The 21,223-nt window shown below is 41.0% G+C and overlaps 1 protein-coding gene across 2 annotated transcripts in view; it reads left to right on the top strand.

The window, feature by feature from the left end:
• The window catches only part of LOC129840501 (solute carrier family 15 member 1-like), a 211,982-nt gene that overhangs the window by 155,241 nt on the left and 35,518 nt on the right, over positions 1–21,223 (top strand). Inside the window, exons 1-3 of one of the 2 annotated variants that reach the window (XM_055908419.1) lie at positions 4,176–4,275; positions 4,855–4,889; positions 20,754–20,838. In XM_055908419.1, coding sequence (XP_055764394.1) covers positions 4,269–4,275; positions 4,855–4,889; positions 20,754–20,838 — 127 coding nt within the window. In that variant the 5' untranslated portion in view covers positions 4,176–4,268. Of the gene's footprint in view, positions 1–4,175; positions 4,276–4,854; positions 4,890–20,753; positions 20,839–21,223 lie in introns of those variants that run through there. The other variant, XM_055908420.1, reaches the window with a different exon arrangement.

The following is a 21,223-nucleotide window of genomic DNA, read 5'->3' on the forward strand; positions in this document are numbered from 1 at the left end:
ATATACTGTACTGTACTAGTCTATCTCTGGTTAAATAGTGAAGTCAGGGGTTATATACTGTACTGTACTAGTCTATCTCTGGTTAAATAGTGAAGTCAGGGGTTATATACTGTACTAGTCTATCTCTGGTTAAATAGTGAAGTCAGGGGTTATATACTGTACTGTACTAGTCTATCTCTGGTTAAATAGTGAAGTCAGGGGTTATATACTGTACTGTACTAGTCTATCTCTGGTTAAATAGTGAAGTCAGGGGTTATATACTGTACTAGTCTATCTCTGGTTAAATAGTGAAGTCAGGGGTTATATACTGTACTAGTCTATCTCTGGTTAAATAGTGAAGTCAGGGGTTATATACTGTACTAGTCTATCTCTGGTTAAATAGTGAAGTCAGGGGTTATATACTGTACTAGTCTATCTCTGGTTAAATAGTGAAGTCAGGGGTTATATACTGTACTAGTCTATCTCTGGTTAAATAGTGAAGTCAGGGGTTATATACTGTACTAGTCTATCTCTGGTTAAATAGTGAAGCCAGGGGTTATATACTGTACTAGTCTATCTCTGGTTAAATAGTGAAGTCAGTGGTTATATACTGTACTGTACTAGTCTATCTCTGGTTAAATAGTGAAGTCAGGGGTTATATACTGTACTGTACTAGTCTATCTCTGGTTAAATAGTGAAGTAAGGGGTTATATACTGTACTGTACTAGTCTATCTCTGGTTAAATAGTGAAGTCAGGGGTTATATACTGTACTAGTCTATCTCTGGTTAAATAGTGAAGTCAGGGGTTATATACTGTACTAGTCTATCTCTGGTTAAATAGTGAAGTCAGGGGTTATATACTGTACTGTACTAGTCTATCTCTGGTTAAATAGTGAAGTCAGGGGTTATATCCTGTACTGTACTAGTCTATCTCTGGTTAAATAGTGAAGTCAGGGGTTATATACTGTACTGTACTAGTCTATCTCTGGTTAAATAGTGAAGTCAGGGGTTATATACTGTACTGTACTAGTCTATCTCTGGTTAAATAGTGAAGTCAGGGGTTATATACCTTACTAGTCTATCTCTGGTTAAATAGTGAAGTCAGGGGTTATATACTGTACTGTACTAGTCTATCTCTGGTTAAATAGTGAAGTCAGGGGTTATATACTGTACTGTACTAGTCTATCTCTGGTTAAATAGTGAAGTCAGGGGTTATATACTGTACTGTACTAGTCTATCTCTGGTTAAATAGTGAAGTCAGGGGTTATATACTGTACTGTACTAGTCTATCTCTGGTTAAATAGTGAAGTCAGGGGTTATATACTGTACTAGTCTATCTCTGGTTAAATAGTAAAGTCAGGGGTTATATACTGTACTAGTCTATCTCTGGTTAAATAGTGAAGTCAGGGGTTATATACTGTACTGTACTAGTCTATCTCTGGTTAAATAGTGAAGTCAGGGGTTATATACTGTACTGTACTAGTCTATCTCTGGTTAAATAGTGAAGTCAGGGGTTATATACTGTACTAGTCTATCTCTGGTTAAATAGTGAAGTCAGGGGTTATATACTGTACTAGTCTATCTCTGGTTAAATAGTGAAGTCAGGGGTTATATACTGTACTGTACTAGTCTATCTCTGGTTAAATAGTGAAGTCAGGGGTTATATACTGTACTAGTCTATCTCTGGTTAAATAGTGAAGTCAGGGGTTATATACTGTACTGTACTAGTCTATCTCTGGTTAAATAGTGAAGTCAGGGGTTATATACTGTACTAGTCTATCTCTGGTTAACTAGTGAAGTCAGGGGTTATATACTGTACTGTACTAGTCTTTCTCTGGTTAAATAGTGAAGTCAGGGGTTATATACTGTACTAGTCTATCTCTGGTTAAATAGTGAAGTCAGGGGTTATATACTGTACTAGTCTATCTCTGGTTAAATAGTGAAGTCAAGGGTTATATACTGTACTAGTCTATCTCTGGTTAAATAGTGAAGTCAGGGGTTATATACTGTACTAGTCTATCTCTGGTTAAATAGTGAAGTCAGGGGTTATATACTGTACTAGTCTATCTCTGGTTAAATAGTGAAGTCAGGGGTTATATACTGTACTAGTCTATCTCTGGTTAAATAGTGAAGTCAGGGGTTATATACTGTACTGTACTAGTCTATCTCTGGTTAAATAGTGAAGTCAGGGGTTATATACTGTACTAGTCTATCTCTGGTTAAATAGTGAAGTCAGGGGTTATATACTGTACTGTACTAGTCTATCTCTGGTTAAATAGTAAAGTCAGGGGTTATATACTGTACTAGTCTATCTCTGGTTAAATAGTGAAGTCAGGGGTTATATACTGTACTGTACTAGTCTATCTCTGGTTAAATAGTGAAGTCAGGGGTTATATACTGTACTGTACTAGTCTATCTCTGGTTAAATAGTGAAGTCAGGGGTTATATACTGTACTAGTCTATCTCTGGTTAAATAGTGAAGTCAGGGGTTATATACTGTACTAGTCTATCTCTGGTTAAATAGTGAAGTCAGGGGTTATATACTGTACTGTACTAGTCTATCTCTGGTTAAATAGTAAAGTCAGGGGTTATATACTGTACTAGTCTATCTCTGGTTAAATAGTGAAGTCAGGGGTTATATACTGTACTGTACTAGTCTATCTCTGGTTAAATAGTGAAGTCAGGGGTTATATACTGTACTGTACTAGTCTATCTCTGGTTAAATAGTGAAGTCAGGGGTTATATACTGTACTGTACTAGTCTATCTCTGGTTAAATAGTGAAGTCAGGGGTTATATACTGTACTAGTCTATCTCTGGTTAAATAGTGAAGTCAGGGGTTATATACTCTACTAGTCTATCTCTGGTTAAATAGTGAAGTCAGGGGTTATATACTGTACTAGTCTATCTCTGGTTAAATAGTGAAGTCAGGGGTTATATACTGTACTAGTCTATCTCTGGTTAAATAGTGAAGTCAGGGGTTATATACTGTACTAGTCTATCTCTGGTTAAATAGTGAAGTCAGGGGTTATATACTGTACTGTACTAGTCTATCTCTGGTTAAATAGTGAAGTCAGGGGTTATATACTGTACTAGTCTATCTCTGGTTAAATAGTGAAGTCAGGGGTTATATGCTGTACTGTACTAGTCTATCTCTGGTTAAATAGTGAAGTCAGGGGTTATATACTGTACTAGTCTATCTCTGGTTAAATAGTGAAGTCAGGGGTTATATACTGTACTAGTCTATCTCTGGTTAAATAGTGAAGTCAGGGGTTATATACTGTACTAGTCTATCTCTGGTTAAATAGTGAAGTCAGGGGTTTTGTCTCTCATAGTCATTCAACCCTGTAGATCCTGTCTGATATCTTAGAGAGGATACAGTACACACCCCTAAAGGTAGTCCTTTATCACATCTCTCTCTACATATATATCCTCTCTCTTTCTCTCTCTCTCGCCCTCTCTCTGTCTCTCTCTCTGCCTCTACTCTCTCTGTCTCTGTCTCTCCTCTCTCTGTCTCTGTCTCTGTCTCTCTCTCTCTCTCTCTCTCTCTCTCTCTCTCTCTCTCTTTCTCTCTCTATGTCTATCCTCTCTCTCTCTCTCTCTCTCTCTCTCTCTCTCTCTCTGTCTCTGTCTCTGTCTCTGTCTCTGTCTCTGTCTCTCCTCTCTCTCTCTCTCTCTCTCTCTCTCTCTCTCTCTCTCTGTCTCTCCTCTCTCTGTCTCTCCTCTCTCTCTCTCTCCTCTCTCTGTCTCTCCCTCTCTGTCTCTCTCTGTCTCTGTCTCTCCTCTCTCTGTCTCTCCTCTCTCTGACTATGTGTCTCTCTCCTCTCTCTCTCTGTCTCTGTCTCTCCTCTCTCTGTCTCTCCTTCAAATCAAATGTTATTATACATTTCCCTCTGTCTACTATCTCTCTCTGTATGAGAGAACCCTCATCATTCTCCCTGAGTCATACAGTAATTATTGATGGACATCTTATTCTGTTCAATATAGTTCTGTACCTGTATCTCTCCCCCCCTGGCTCCCGTCTCCATATTTCACCTGTCCCACCTCTCCTCTGGTGTTGTGGCACAAGGCACCATAAAGACAGGGCACAGTCCAGTGGGAGGTGCATTGTGGGAGCTGAGGGCTCTGCTGGGGGACAGGTTACAAAAGCCCCAATGCAGAGTCTTTCCTTGGAATCAGAGGGAGATACTTCCTGATATTCTAAGCATAACCCTTCTGGAGTGTCTGACTCCCCCTTGTGAAGGATATTAAACAGAGAGGGAACTAGGAGTCCTCTCAACTCACTGCAGCCATGACAGGTGGGTGAGAGGAGAATACAGGATACAACTCCATCATCTCCCAGGGGATCACGGCGTCTTTGGGAATATTTCTAAATGTTTCTTTCAGAATTTGATATTGACAATAGAACCAGGATTAACATGAAACGCATTCAGTCCCGATTGAATGAATTTTAATAGAATTAGCTATTTATAATAATTGACTTGGCAACAAAAATCACAAATATTTTAAAACTATTAATTCTACTAATTTAATTATATTTTGCTGTACTGAAGAATGATCATTTTGGGTCATTTTATTATTAATTAGATATTTGGTCAGTTTGCGTGATTGTGTCATGATTCAATTTGTATTATTTCAATGTATAGGATTCATACAATACATTATATATACATAATGAAGTCCCTAACCTATTTCCTTGAATGTGAGGCATTGCCATATTGGTATATGATGAGGTGGAATCCACCTTTGTACAAACATATTGTGGTATCAAGCAGCTGTGGTATCTGGCACTCGTCGTTGGCGTTCTGTGTAACAATGAGCCGTCATCATGAACTCTTTATCATGTTGAATAATGACGCTGTAATGTTCCCTGACAGACAAAGACATCGATGTGAAGAAGCCCAACAGAAAGGTAAGAACCAGACCACCACACCTTTCGTCTCTCTTCCTCTCTTCTTCTCTTCTTCTCGGTTGTTTACCAGTTCTCATCAACTTGCAGCTTCCCTCAAAGCTGTCTTTAAGAAAATACTGGATGTAAGTACCAATATGCATGATTATAAGGTCCTGTTGTATGTACATTCCCACTGTCTATCGTTCTGTTATCACTCCTCTATTCACTCCACTGTCTATCGTTCTGTTATCACTCCACTGTCTATCGTTCTGTTATCACTCCTCTATTCACTCCACTGTCTATCGTTCTGTTATCACTCCTCTATTCACTCCACTGTCTATCATTCTGCTATCACTCCTCTATTCACTCCACTGTCTATCGTTCTGTTATCACTCCTCTATTCACTCCACTGTCTATCGTTCTGTTATCACTCCTCTATTCACTCCTCTGTCTATCGTTCTGTTATCACTCCACTGTCTATCGTTCTGTTATCACTCCTCTATTCACTCCTCTGTCTATCGTTCTGTTATCACTCCACTGTCTATCATTCTGTTATCACTCCTCTATTCACTCCACTGTCTATTGTTCTGTTATCACTCCTCTATTCACTCCTCTGTCTATCGTTCTGTTATCACTCCTCTATTCACTCCACTGTCTATCGTTCTGTTATCACTCCACTGTCTATCATTCTGTTATCACTCCTCTATTCACTCCTCTGTCTATCATTCTGCTATCACTCCTCTATTCACTCCACTGTCTATCGTTCTGTTATCACTCCTCTATTCACTCCACTGTCTATCGTTCTGTTATCACTCCTCTATTCACTCCACTGTCTATCATTCTGCTATCACTCCTCTATTCACTCCACTGTCTATCGTTCTGTTATCACTCCTCTATTCACTCCACTGTCTATCGTTCTGTTATCACTCCTCTATTCACTCCACTGTCTATCGTTCTGTTATCACTCCTCTATTCACTCCACTGTCTATCGTTCTGTTATCACTCCTCTATTCACTCCACTGTCTATCGTTCTGTTATCACTCCACTGTCTATCATTCTGTTATCACTCCACTGTCTATCGTTCTGTTATCACTCCTCTATTCACTCCACTGTCTATCATTCTGTTATCACTCCTCTATTCACTCCACTGTCTATCATTCTGTTATCACTCCTCTATTCACTCCACTGTCTATCGTTCTGTTATCACTCCACTGTCTATCATTCTGTTATCACTCCACTGTCTATCGTTCTGTTATCACTCCTCTATTCACTCCACTGTCTATCGTTCTGTTATCACTCCACTGTCTATCATTCTGTTATCACTCCACTGTCTATCGTTCTGTTATCACTCCTCTATTCACTCCACTGTCTATCATTCTGTTATCACTCCTCTATTCACTCCACTGTCTATCGTTCTGTTATCACTCCTCTATTCACTCCACTGTCTATCATTCTGTTATCACTCCTCTATTCACTCCACTGTCTATCGTTCTGTTATCACTCCACTGTCTATTGTTCCATCACATTCTAGCTCCAACAGTAATACCTAGCAATATGCTTGTGTTTCTAGCTCCAACAGTACAGTAATACCTAGCAATATGCTTGTGTTTCTAGCTCCAACAGTAATACCTAGCAATATGCTTGTGTTTATGTCTCCAACAGTAATACCTAACAATATGCTTGTGTTTCTAGCTCCAACAGTAATACCTAACAATATGCTTGTGTTTCTAGCTCCAACAGTAATACCTAGCATTATGCTTGTCTTTCTAGCTCCAACAGTAATACCTAGCAATATGCTTGTGTTTCTAGCTCCAACAGTAATACCTAGCATTATGCTTGTGTTTCTAGCTCCAACAGTAATACCTAGCAATATGCTTGTGTTTCTAGCTCCAACAGTAATACCTAGCAATATGCTTGTGTTTCTAGCTCCAACAGTACAGTAATACCTAGCAATATGCTTGTGTTTCTAGCTCCAACAGTAATACCTAACAATATGCTTGTGTTTCTAGCTCCAACAGTAATACCTAGCAATATGCTTGTGTTTCTGTCTCCAACAGTAATACCTAGCAATATGCTTGTGTTTCTAGCTCCAACAGTAATACCTAGCAATATGCTTGTGTTTCTAGCTCCAACAGTAATACCTAACAATATGCTTGTGTTTCTAGCTCCAACAGTAATACCTAGCAATATGCTTGTGTTTCTAGCTCCAACAGTAATACCTAGCAATATGCTGTGTTTCTAGCTCCAACAGTAATACCCAGCAATATGCTTGTGTTTCTAGCTCCAACAATACAGTAATACCTAGCAATATGCTTGTGTTTCTAGCTCCAACAGTACAGTAATACCTAGCAATATGCTTGTGTTTCTAGCTCCAACAGTAATACCTAGCAATATGCTTGTGTTTATGTCTCCAACAGTAATACCTAACAATATGCTTGTGTTTCTAGCTCCAACAGTAATACCTAACAATATGCTTGTGTTTCTAGCTCCAACAGTAATACCTAGCATTATGCTTGTCTTTCTAGCTCCAACAGTAATACCTAGCAATATGCTTGTGTTTCTAGCTCCAACAGTAATACCTAGCATTATGCTTGTGTTTCTAGCTCCAACAGTAATACCTAGCAATATGCTTGTGTTTCTAGCTCCAACAGTAATACCTAGCAATATGCTTGTGTTTCTAGCTCCAACAGTACAGTAATACCTAGCAATATGCTTGTGTTTCTAGCTCCAACAGTAATACCTAACAATATGCTTGTGTTTCTAGCTCCAACAGTAATACCTAGCAATATGCTTGTGTTTCTGTCTCCAACAGTAATACCTAGCAATATGCTTGTGTTTCTAGCTCCAACAGTAATACCTAGCAATATGCTTGTGTTTCTAGCTCCAACAGTAATACCTAACAATATGCTTGTGTTTCTAGCTCCAACAGTAATACCTAGCAATATGCTTGTGTTTCTAGCTCCAACAGTAATACCTAGCAATATGCTGTGTTTCTAGCTCCAACAGTAATACCCAGCAATATGCTTGTGTTTCTAGCTCCAACAATACAGTAATACCTAGCAATATGCTTGTGTTTCTAGCTCCAACAGTACAGTAATACCTAGCAATATGCTTGTGTTTCTAGCTCCAACAGTAATACCTAGCAATATGCTTGTGTTTCTAGCTCCAACAGTAATACCTAGCAATATGCTGTGTTTCTAGCTCCAACAGTAATACCCAGCAATATGCTTGTGTTTCTAGCTCCAACAATACAGTAATACCTAACAATATGCTTGTGTTTATAGCTCCAACAGTAATACCTAGCAATATGCTTGTGTTTCTAGCTCCAACAGTAATACCTAACAATATGCTTGTGTTTCTAGCTCCAACAGTAATACCTAGCAATATGCTTGTGTTTCTAGCTCCAACAGTACAGTAATACCTAGCAATATGCTTGTGTTTCTAGCTCCAACAGTAATACCTAGCAATATGCCTGTGTTTCTAGCTTCAACAGTAATACCTAGCATTATGCTTGTGTTTCTAGCTCCAACAGTACAGTAATACCTAGCATTATGCTTGTGTTTCTAGCTCCAACAGTAATACCTAGCAATATGCCTGTGTTACTAGCTCCAACAGTAATACCTAACAATATGCTTGTGTTTCTAGCTCCAACAGTAATACCTAGCAATATGCTTGTGTTTCTAGCTCCAACAGTAATACCTAGCAATATGCTTGTGTTTCTAGCTCCAACAGTAATACCTAGCAATATGCTTGTGTTTCTAGCTCCAACAGTAATACCTAGCAATATGCTTGTGTTTCTAGCTCCAACAGTAATACCTAGCAATATGCTTGTGTTACTAGCTCCAACAGTAATACCTAGCAATATGCTTGTGTTTCTAGCTCCAACAGTAATACCTAGCAATATGCTTGTGTTTCTAGCTCCAACAGTAATACCCAGCAATATGCTTGTGTTTCTAGCTCCAACAATACAGTAATACCTAACAATATGCTTGTGTTTCTAGCTCCAACAGTAATACCTAGCAATATGCTTGTGTTTCTAGCTCCAACAGTAATACCTAGCAATATGCTTGTGTTTCTAGCTCCAACAGTAATACCTAGCAATATGCTTGTTTTTCTAGCTCCAACAGTAATACCTAGCAATATCCTTGTGTTTCTAGCTCCAACAGTAATACCTAGCATTATGCTTGTGTTACTAGCTCCAACAGTAATACCTAACAATATGCTTGTGTTTCTAGCTCCAACAGTAATACCTAACAATATGCTTGTGTTTCTAGCTCCAACAGTAATACCTAACAATATGCTTGTGTTTCTAGCTCCAACAGTACAGCAATACCTAGCAATATGCTTGTGTTTCTAGCTCCAACAGTAATACCTAGCAATATGCTTGTGTTTCTAGCTCCAACAGTAATACCTAACAATATGCTTGTGTTTCTAGCTCCAACAGTACAGCAATACCTAGCAATATGCTTGTGTTTCTAGCTCCAACAGTAATACCTAGCAATATGCTTGTGTTTCTAGCTCCAACAGTGCAGTAATACCTAGCAATATGCTTGTGTTTCTAGCTCCAACAGTAATACCTAGCAATATGCTTGTGTTTCTAGCTCCAACAGTAATACCTAGCAATATGCTTGTGTTTCTAGCTCCAACAGCAATACCTAGCAATATGCTTGTGTTTCTAGCTTCAACAGTAATACCTAACAATATGCTTGTGTTTCTAGCTCCAACAGTAATACATAGCAATATGCTTGTGTTTCTAGCTCCAACAGTAATACCTAGCATTATGCTTGTGTTTCTAGCTCCAACAGTAATACCTAACAATATGCTTGTGTTTCTAGCTCCAAAAATTGCAGTGATACATAGCAATTATATAGTTATATAGGATAACCAGGACTAGAATACAGTATGAAGTGGACACCAGTAGTTATATAGGATGAACCAGGACTAGAATACAGTATTATACATATGAAGTGGACAGCAGTAGTTATATAGGATGAACCAGGACTAGAATACAGTATGAAGTGGACAGCAGTAGTTATATAGGATGAACCAGGACTAGAATACAGTATATACATATGAAGTGGACAGCAGTAGTTATATAGGATGAACCAGGACTAAAATACAGTATTATACATATGAAGTGGACAGCAGTAGTTATATAGGATGAACCAGGACTAGAATACAGTATGAAGTGGACAGCAGTAGTTATATAGGATGAACCAGGACTAGAATACAGTATTATACATATGAAGTGGACAGCAGTAGTTATATAGGATGAACCAGGACTAGAATACAGTATGAAGTGGACAGCAGTAGTTATATAGGATGAACCAGGACTAGAATACAGTATTATACATATGAAGTGGACAGCAGTAGTTATATAGGATGAACCAGGACTAGAATACAGTATGAAGTGGACAGCAGTAGTTATATAGGATGAACCAGGACTAGAATACAGTATGAAGTGGACAGCAGTAGTTATATAGGATGAACCAGGACTAGAATACAGTATTATACATATGAAGTGGACAGCAGTAGTTATATAGGATGAACCAGGACTAGAATACAATATGAAGTGGACAGCAGTAGTTATATAGGATGAACCAGGACTAGAATACAGTATGAAGTGGACAGCAGTAGTTATATAGGATGAACCAGGACTAGAATACAGTATGAAGTGGACAGCAGTAGTTATATAGGATGAACCAGGACTAGAATACAGTATGAAGTGGACAGCAGTAGTTATATAGGATGAACCAGGACTAGAATACAGTATGAAGTGGACAGCAGTAGTTATATAGGATGAACCAGGACTAGAATACAGTATTATACATATGAAGTGGACAGCAGTAGTTATATAGGATGAACCAGGACTAGAATACAGTATGAAGTGGACAGCAGTAGTTATATAGGATGAACCAGGACTAGAATACAGTATTATACATATGAAGTGGACAGCAGTAGTTATATAGGATGAACCAGGACTAGAATACAGTATATACATATGAAGTGGACAGCAGTAGTTATATAGGATGAACCAGGACTAGAATACAGTATGAAGTGGACAGCAGTAGTTATATAGGATGAACCAGGACTAGAATACAGTATGAAGTGGCCAGCAGTAGTTATATAGGATGAACCAGGACTAGAATACAGTATATACATATGAAGTGGACAGCAGTAGTTATATAGGATGAACCAGGACTAGAATACAGTATGAAGTGGACAGCAGTAGTTATATAGGATGAACCAGGACTAGAATACAGTATGAAGTGGACAGCAGTAGTTATATAGGATGAACCAGGACTAGAATACAGTATATACATATGAAGTGGACAGCAGTAGTTATATAGGATGAACCAGGACTAGAATACAGTATGAAGTGGACAGCAGTAGTTATATAGGATGAACCAGGACTAGAATACAGTATTATACATATGAAGTGGACAGCAGTAGTTATATAGGATGAACCAGGACTAGAATACAGTATGAAGTGGACAGCAGTAGTTATATAGGATGAACCAGGACTAGAATACAGTATTATACAGTATGAAGTGGACAGTAGTAGTTATATAGGATGAACCAGGACTAGAATATAGTATGAAGTGGACAGTAGTAGTTATATAGGATGAACCAGGACTAGAATACAGTATTATACATATGAAGTGGACAGCAGTAGTTATATAGGATGAACCAGGACTAGAATACAGTATTATACATATGAAGTGGACAGCAGTAGTTATATAGGATGAACCAGGACTAGAATACAGTATGAAGTGGACAGCAGTAGTAATATAGGATGAACCAGGACTAGAATACAGTATGAAGTGGACAGCAGTAGTTATATCGGATGAACCAGGACTAGAATACAGTATTATACATATGAAGTGGACAGCAGTAGTTATATAGGATGAACCAGGACTAGAATACAGTATGAAGTGGACAGCAGTAGTTATATAGGATGAACCAGGACTAGATTACAGTATGAAGTGGACAGCAGTAGTTATATAGGATGAACCAGGACTAGAATACAGTATGAAGTGGACAGCAGTAGTTATATAGGATGAACCAGGACTAGAATACAGTATTATACATATGAAGTGGACAGCAGTAGTTATATGGATGAACCAGGACTAGAATACAGTATGAAGTGGACAGCAGTAGTTATATAGGATGAACCAGGACTAGAATACAGTATGAAGTGGACAGCAGTAGTTATATAGGATGAACCAGGACTAGAATACAGTATTATACATATGAAGTGGACAGCAGTAGTTATATAGGATGAACCAGGACTAGAATACAGTATGAAGTGGACAGCAGTAGTTATATAGGATGAACCAGGACTAGAATACAGTATGAAGTGGACAGCAGTAGTTATATAGGATGAACCAGGACTAGATTACAGTATTATACATATGAAGTGGACAGCAGTAGTTATATAGGATGAACCAGGACTAGAATACAGTATGAAGTGGACAGCTGTAGTTATATAGGATGAACCAGGACTAGAATACAGTATGAAGTGGACAGCAGTAGTTATATAGGATGAACCAGGACTAGAATACAGTATTATACATATGAAGTGGACAGCAGTAGTTATATAGGATTAACCAGGACTAGAATACAGTATGAAGTGGACAGCAGTAGTTATATAGGATGAACCAGGACTAGAATACAGTATGAAGTGGACAGCAGTAGTTATAGAGGATGAACCAGGACTAGAATACAGTATGAAGTGGCCAGCAGTAGTTATATAGGATGAACCAGGACTAGAATACAGTATGAAGTGGACAGCAGTAGTTATATAGGATGAACCAGGACTAGAATACAGTATGAAGTGGACAGCAGTAGTTATATAGGATGAACCAGGACTAGAATACAGTATTATACATATGAAGTGGACAGCAGTAGTTATATAGGATGAACCAGGACTAGAATACAGTATGAAGTGGACAGCAGTAGTTATAGAGGATGAACCAGGACTAGAATACAGTATTATACATATGAAGTGGACAGCAGTAGTTATATAGGATGAACCAGGACTAGAATACAGTATTATAGATATGAAGTGGACAGCAGTAGTTATATAGGATGAACCAGGACTAGAATACAGTATGAAGTGGACAGCAGTAGTTATATAGGATGAACCAGGACTAGAATACAGTATTATACATATGAAGTGGACAGCAGTAGTTATATAGGATGAACCAGGACTAGAATACAGTATTATACATATGAAGTGGACAGCAGTAGTTATATAGGATGAACCAGGACTAGAATACAGTATGAAGTGGACAGCAGTAGTTATATAGGATGAACCAGGACTAGAATACAGTATGAAGTGGACAGCAGTATGTAGACATTATTAAAGTGACCAGTGTTGCTGCAGTCTGTCAGGTACCTGTCTCATCTCTGTCCTCGTGTCTACCTGTAGGCATGAAATTCCAGCAGCTTGTCTCTTTGAACGACTTCAAGGTAAAAACGATAGTGGACAATGACGTGTTGGGCTGTCGATACTTCCACAGTACGTCTAGCCTGCTCAGTGTGCAGTACACCTCCACAGTACGTCTCGCCTGCTCAGTGTGCAGTACACCTCCACAGTACGTCCTGCCTGCTCAGTATGCAGTACATCTCCACAGTACGTCTTGCCTGCTCCGTATGCAGTACATCTCCACAGTACGTCTTGCCTGCTCAGTATGCAGTACACCTCCACAGTACGTCTTGCCTGCTCCGTATGCAGTACACCTCCACAGTACGTCTTGCCTGCTCCGTATGCAGTACACCTCCACAGTACGTCTTGCCTGCTCCATATGCAGTACACCTCCACAGTACGTCTTGCCTGCTCCGTATGCAGTACATCTCCACAGTACGTCTTGCCTGCTCCGTATGCAGTACATCTCCACAGTACGTCTTGCCTGCTCCGTATGCAGTACATCTCCACAGTACGTCTTGCCTGCTCCGTGTGTCAACTGATGTTTTTTTACACTGTCGTGTTTTATCTTGGAAATGTTTCTGTGTATAACACTTGCTGCTATTTCGGCCAAGTCTCTCTTGAAAAGAGCTGTTTTAATCTCAATGAGACTAACCTTTGGGGCGGCAGGTAGCCTAGTGGTTAGAGCGTTGGGCCAGTAACCCGAAAGGTTACTAGATCGAATCCCCGAGCTGACAAGGTAATAATCTGCCGTTCTGCCCCTGGACAAGGCAGTTAACCCACTGTTCCTAGGCCGTCATTGAAAATAAGAATTTGTTATTAACTGACTTGCTAGTTAAACAAATGTTAATAACATTTTTTTTTTAAATCCGTAAGGCAATCAAACAGGCAAAACGTCAGCATATTGTCAAGGTGGAGTCCCAATTCAACGGCTCCAACACGAGATTACAAAGGGAAAACCGTCCTACAGAATATCACAGATTACAAAGGGAAAACCGTCCTACAGAATATCACAGATTACAAAGGGAAAACCAGTCTACAGACAATCACAGATTACAAAGGGAAAACCGGCCTACAGACTACCACAGATTACAAAGGGAAAACCGGCCTACAGAATATCACAGATTACAAAGGGAAAACCAGTCTACAGACAATCACAGATTACAAAGGGAAAACCAGTCTACAGACAATCACAGATTACAAAGGGAAAACCGGCCTACAGAATATCACAGATTACAAAGGGAAAACCAGTCTACAGAAAATCACGGATTACAAAGGGAAAACCAGTCTACAGACAATCACAGATTACAAAGGGAAAACCAGTCTACAGACAATCACAGATTACAAAGGGAAAACCAGTCTACAGAAAATCACAGATTACAAAGGGAAAACCAGTCTACAGACTATCACAGATTACAAAGGGAAACCCTGTCTACAGACTATCACAGATTACAAAGGGAAAACCGGTCTATAGACAATCACAGATTACAAAGGGAAAACCAGTCTACAGAATATCACAGATTGCACAGGGAAAACCAGTCTACAGAATATCACAGATTACAAAGGGAAAACCAGTCTACAGACTCTCACAGATTACAAAGGGAAAACCAGTCTACAGACTCTCACAGATTACAAAGGGGAAACCAGTCTACAGACAATCACAGATTACAAAGGGAAAACCGGTCTATAGACAATCACAGATTACAAAGGGAAAACCAGTCTACAGACAATCACAGATTACAAAGGGAAAACCGGCCTACAGACAATCATGGATTACAAAGGGAAAACCAGTCTACAGACAATCACAGATTACAAAGGGAAAACCGGCCTACAGACAATCATGGATTACAAAGGGAAAACCAGTCTACAGACAATCACAGATTACAAAGGGAAAACCAGTCTACAGACAATCACAGATTACAAAGGGAAAACCAGTCTACAGACAATCACAGATTACAAAGGGAAAACCGGCCTACAGAATATCACAGATTACAAAGGGAAAACCAGTCTACAGAAAATCACGGATTACAAAGGGAAAACCAGTCTACAGACAATTACAGATTACAAAGGGAAAACCAGTCTACAGACAATCACAGATTACAAAGGGAAAACCAGTCTACAGAAAATCACAGATTACAAAGGGAAAACCAGTCTACAGACTATCACAGATTACAAAGGGAAACCCTGTCTACAGACTATCACAGATTACAAAGGGAAAACCGGTCTATAGACAATCACAGATTACAAAGGGAAAACCAGTCTACAGAATATCACAGATTGCACAGGGAAAACCGGTCTACAGAATATCACAGATTACAAAGGGAAAACCTGTCTATAGACAATCACAGATTACAAAGGGAAAACCGGTCTATAGACAATCACAGATTACAAAGGGAAAACCAGTCTACAGAATATCACAGATTACAAAGGGAAAACCAGTCTACAGAATATCACAGATTACAAAGGGAAAACCGGCCTACAGACAATCATGGATTACAAAGGGAAAACCAGTCTACAGACAATCACAGATTACAAAGGGAAAACCAGTCTACAGACAATCACAGATTACAAAGGGAAAACCGGCCTGCAGACAATCACAGATTACAAAGGGAAAACCGGTCTATAGACAATCACAGATTACAAAGGGAAAACTGGCCTACAGAATATCACGGATGAAAACTAGTCTACAGAATATCACAGATTACAAAGGGAAAACCAGTCTACAGACTCTCACAGATTACAAAGGGAAAACCAGTCTACAGACTATCACGGATGACAAAGGGAAAACCAGCCACTTCATGGACACCGACGTCTTGCTTCCGGACAAACTAAACACCGTCTTCACCCGATTTGAGGAGAACACAGTACCACCGACCCGGCCCGCTACCAAGGACTGTGGGCTCTTCTTCTCCCTGGCCGACGTGAGCAAGACATTTAACTGTGTTAACCCTGGCAAGGCTGCTGGCCCAGATGGCATCCCTAGCCGCGTCCTCAGAGCATGCGCAGACCAGCTGGCTGGAGTGTTTACGGACATATTCTATCTCTCTCTATCCCAGTCTGATGTCCCCACATGCTTCAAGATGTCCACCATTGTTCCTGCTCCGCCCGCAACCGTATGGCTCTTCAGAGGGTAGTGAGGTCTGCACAACGCATCACCGGGGGCAAACTACCTGCCCTCCAGGACACCTACACCACCCGATGTCACAGGAAGGCCATAAAGATCATCAAGGACAACAACCACCCGAGCCACTGCCTGTTCACCCCGCTATCATCCAGAAGGCGAGGTCAGTACAGGTGCATCAAAGCAGGGACCGAGAGACTGAAAAACAGCTTCTATCTCAAGGCCATCAGACTGTTAAACAGCCATGACTAGGCAGTTTCCACCTGGTTACACAACCCTGCACCTTAGAGGCTGCTGCCCTGTATATGTAGACATGGAATCACTGGTCACTTTTATAATGGAACACCAGTCACTTAATTTTTTTTATTATTTTTAATAATTTTTAATCCTTTATTTAACCAGGTAGGCCAGTTGAGAACATGTTCTCATTTACAACTGTGACCTGGCCAAGATAAAGCAAAGCAGTTCGACACATACAACAACACAGAGTTACACATGGAATAAACAAACGTACAGTCAATAACACAATAGAAAAACCTGTATACAGTGTGTTCAAATGGAGTAAGGAGGTAAGGCAATAAATATGCCATAGTGGCGGAATAATTACAATTTAGCAAATTAACACTGGAGGGATAGATGTGCAAATGAGCAAAAAAGTAAATAAAAACAATATGGGGATGAGGTAGTTGGATGGGCTATTTACAGATGGGCTATGTACAGGTGCAGTGAGCTGCTCTGACAGCTGGTGCTTAAAGATAGTGAGGGAGATATGAATCTCCAGCTTCAGTGATTTTTGCAATTCGTTCCAGTCATTGGCAGCAGAGAACTGGAAGGAAAGGCGGCCAAAAGAGGAATTGGGTTTGGGGGTGACCAGTGAGATATACCTGCTGGAGCGCGTGCTATGGGTGGGTGTTGTTATGGTGACCAGTGAGCTGAGATAAGGTGGGGCTTTACCTAGCAAAGACTTGTAGATGACCTGGAGCCAGTGGGTTTGGCGACGAGTGTGAAGCGAGGGCCAGCCAACGAGAGCATACAGGTCGCAGTGGTGGGTAGTATATGGGGCTTTGGTGACAAAACGGATGGCACTGTGATAGACTGCATCCAATTTGTTGAGTAGAGTGTTGGAGGCTATTTTGTAAATGACATCGCCGAAGTCGAGGATCGGTAGGATAGTCAGTTTTATGAGGGTATGTTTGGCAGCGTGAGCTTTGTTGAGAAATAGGAAGCTGATTCTAGATTTCATTTTGGATTAGAGATGTTTGATGTGAGTCTGGAAGGAGAGTTTACAGTCTAACCAGACACCTAGGTATTTATAGTTGTCCACATATTCTAAGTCAAAACCGTCCAGAGTAGTGATGCGGGCAGCGATCAGTTGAAGATCATGCATTTAGTTTTACTAGTGTTTAAGAGCAGTTGGAGGCCACGGAAGGAGAGTTGTATGGCATTGTAGCTCGTTTAGAGTTTTGTTAACACAGTGTCCAAAGAAGGGCCAGATGTGTACAGAATGGTGTCGTCTGCGTAGAGGTGGATCAGGGAATCACCCGCAGCAAGAGCGACATCATTGATATATACAGAGAAAAGAGTCGGCCCGAGAATTGAACCCTGTGGCACCCCCATAGAGACTGTCAGAGGTCCGGACAACAGGCCCTCCGATTTGACACACTGAACTCTATCTGAGAAGGAGTTGGTGAACCAGGCGAGGCAGTCATTTGAGAAACCAAGGCTACTGAGTCTGCCGATAAGAATACGCTGATTGACAGAGTCGAAAGCCTTGGCCAGGTCGATGAAGACGGCTGCCCAGTACTGTCTTTTATCGATTGCGGTTATGATATCGTTTAGTACCTTGAGCGTGGCTGAGGTGCACCCGTGCCCCGCTCGGAAACCGGATTGCACAGCGGAGAAGGTACGGTGGGATTCGAAATGGCCACTGATCTGTTCATTAACTTGGCTTTCAAAGACTTTAGAAAGGCAGGGCAGGATGGATATAGGTCTGTAACAGTTTGGGTCTGTAACAGTTTGGGTCCAGGGTGTCTCCCCCTTTGAAGAGGGGGATGACCGCGGCAGCTTTCCTATCTTTAAGGATCTCGGACGATAAAAAAGAGAGGTTGAACAGACTGGTAATAGGGGTTGCAACAATGGAGGCGGATCATTTTAGAAAAAGAGGGTCCAGATTGTCTAGCCCAGCTGATTTGTACGGGTCCAGCTTTTTCAGAACATCTGCTATCTGGATTTGGGTGAAGGAGAAGCTGGGGAGGCTTAGCTGCGGGGGTTGCGGAGCTGTTAGCCGGGGTTGGGGTAGCCAGGAGGAAAGCCGTAGAGAAATGCTTATTGAAGTTCTCAATTCTTGTGGATTTATCGGTGTGACAGTGTTTCCTAGCCTCAGTGCAGTGGCAGCTGGGAGGAGGTGACAGTGTTTCCTAGTCTCAGTGCAGTGGGCAGCTGGGAGGAGGTGACAGTGTTTCCTAGTCTCAGTGCAGTGGCAGCTGGGAGGAGGTGACAGTGTTTCCTAGTCTCAGTGCAGTGGCAGCTGGGAGGAGGTGACAGTGTTTCCTATCCTCAGTGCAGTGGGCAGCTGGGAGGAGGTGCTCATATTCTCCATGGACTTTACAGTGTCCCAAAACGTTTTGAGTTAGAGCTACAGGATGCAAATTTCTGTTTGAAAAAGCTAGCCTTTGCTTTCCTAACTGACTGTGTGTATTGGTTCCTGATTTTCCCTGAAAAGTTGCATATCGTGGGGACTATTCGATGCTAGTGCAGTCCACCACAGGATGTTTTTGTGCTGGTCAAGGGCAGCCAGGTCTGGAGTGAACCAAGGGCTATATCTGTTCTTAGTTCTACATTTTTTGAATGGGGTATGCTTATTTAAGATGACGAGGAAGTAACTTTTAAAGAATGACCAGGCATCCTCTACTGACGGGATGAGGTGAATATCCTTCCAGGATACCCGGGCCAGGTCGATTAGAAAGGCCTGCTCGCAGAAGTGTTTTAGGGAGCGTTTGACAGTGATGAGGGCTGGTCGTTTGACCGCGGACCCGTAGCGGACTCAGGAAATGAGGCAGTGATTGTGAGATCCTGGTTGAAAACAGCAGAGGTGTATTTAGAGGGCAAGTTGGTCAGGATGATATCTATGATTGTGCCCGTGTTTACAGATTTAGGGTTGTACCTGGTGGGTTCCTTGATAATTTGTATGAGAATGAGGGCATCTAGCTTAGATTGTAGGACTGCCGGGGTGATAAGCATATCCCAGTTTAGGTCACCTAACAGAACAAACTCTGAAGCTAGATAGGGGGGCAATCAATTTACAAATGGTGTAAATGGTGTCCAGGGCACAGCTGGGAGCTGAGGGGGGTCGGTAGCAGGCGGCAACAGTGAGGGACTCGTTTCTGGAGAGATACATTTTTAAAATTAGAAGCTCAAACTGTTTGGGCATTGACCTGGAAAGTATGACAGAACTTTGCAGGCTATCTCTGCAGTAGATTGCAATTCCTCCCCCTTTGGCAGTTCTATCTTGATGGAAATGTTGTAGTTGGGGATGGAAATCTCAGAGTTTTTGGTGGCCTTCTTAAACCAGGGTTTAGACACGGCAAGGACATCAGGGTTGGCAGAGTGTGCAAAAGCAGTGAATAAAACAAACTTAGGGAGGAGGCTTCTGATGTTAACATGCATGAACCCAAGGCTTTTACGGTTACAGAAGTCAACAAATGAGAGCGCCTGGGGACGCACAGGGCCTGGGTCAACCTCTACATCACCCGCGGAACAGGGGAGTAGTAGGAGGGTACGGCTAAAGGCTATCAAAACTGGTCGTCTAGTGCGTTGGGGAGAGAGAATAAAAGGAGCAGATTTCTGGGCGTGGTAGGATAGATTCAGGGCATAGTGTACAGATAGTGGTATGGTGGGGTGCAGGTACAGTGGAGGTTAACCTATTGAGTGACGATAAGAGAGGTTGCATCTCTGGACATGCTGATTATGATGGGTGAGGTCACCGCATGTGTGGGAGGTGGGACAAAGGGGGCTATCTGAGGCATGTTGAGTAGGACTAGGGGCAGTTTATATATTTTTGCTTTACTCATCTCATATGTGTTCTATTCTACTGTATTCTAGTCAATGCCACTCCGACATTGCTCGTCCTAATATTTATATATTTCTTAATTCCATTCTTCTACTTTTAGATTTGTGTATTGTTGTGAAATTGTTAGATATTACTGCACTGTTGGAGCTAGAAACACAAGCATTTCACTACACCCACAATAACATCTGCTAAACATGTGTGTTTGACAAATAACATTTGATTTGATTTGGTCAAATAAAGATCTGTGTTCTACTCTGTGTCCAGGTGGATGTGTGTGGGTATCCTCTCAGTATCTTCTTCATCGTGGTCAATGAGTTCTGTGAACGGTTCTCCTACTATGGCATGCGAGGTAAGCCAATCACATCTCTCTATGTTAACAGATAGCAGAGGTGAACCAATCACATCTCTCTATGTTAACAGATAGCAGAGAGGTGAACCAATCACATCTCTCTATGTTAACAGATAGCAGAGAGGTGAACCAATCACATCTCTCTATGTTAACAGATAGCAGAGAGGTGAACCAATGCTGTAGATGGACATACTGAGTGGTTCTGTTGTGGTTCTGTTCCCTCTAGCGGTGTTGGTGCTGTAGATGGACATACTGAGTGGTTCTGTTGTGGTTCTGTTGTCCCCTCTAGCTGTGTTGGTGCTGTAGATGGACATACTGAGTGGTTCTGTTGTGGTTCTGTTGTCCCCTCTAGCGGTGTTGGTGCTGTAGATGGACATACTGAGTG

Source organism: Salvelinus fontinalis, chromosome 41 (genome assembly GCF_029448725.1).
Source record: "Salvelinus fontinalis isolate EN_2023a chromosome 41, ASM2944872v1, whole genome shotgun sequence".
Lineage (NCBI taxonomy): Eukaryota > Metazoa > Chordata > Actinopteri > Salmoniformes > Salmonidae > Salvelinus > Salvelinus fontinalis.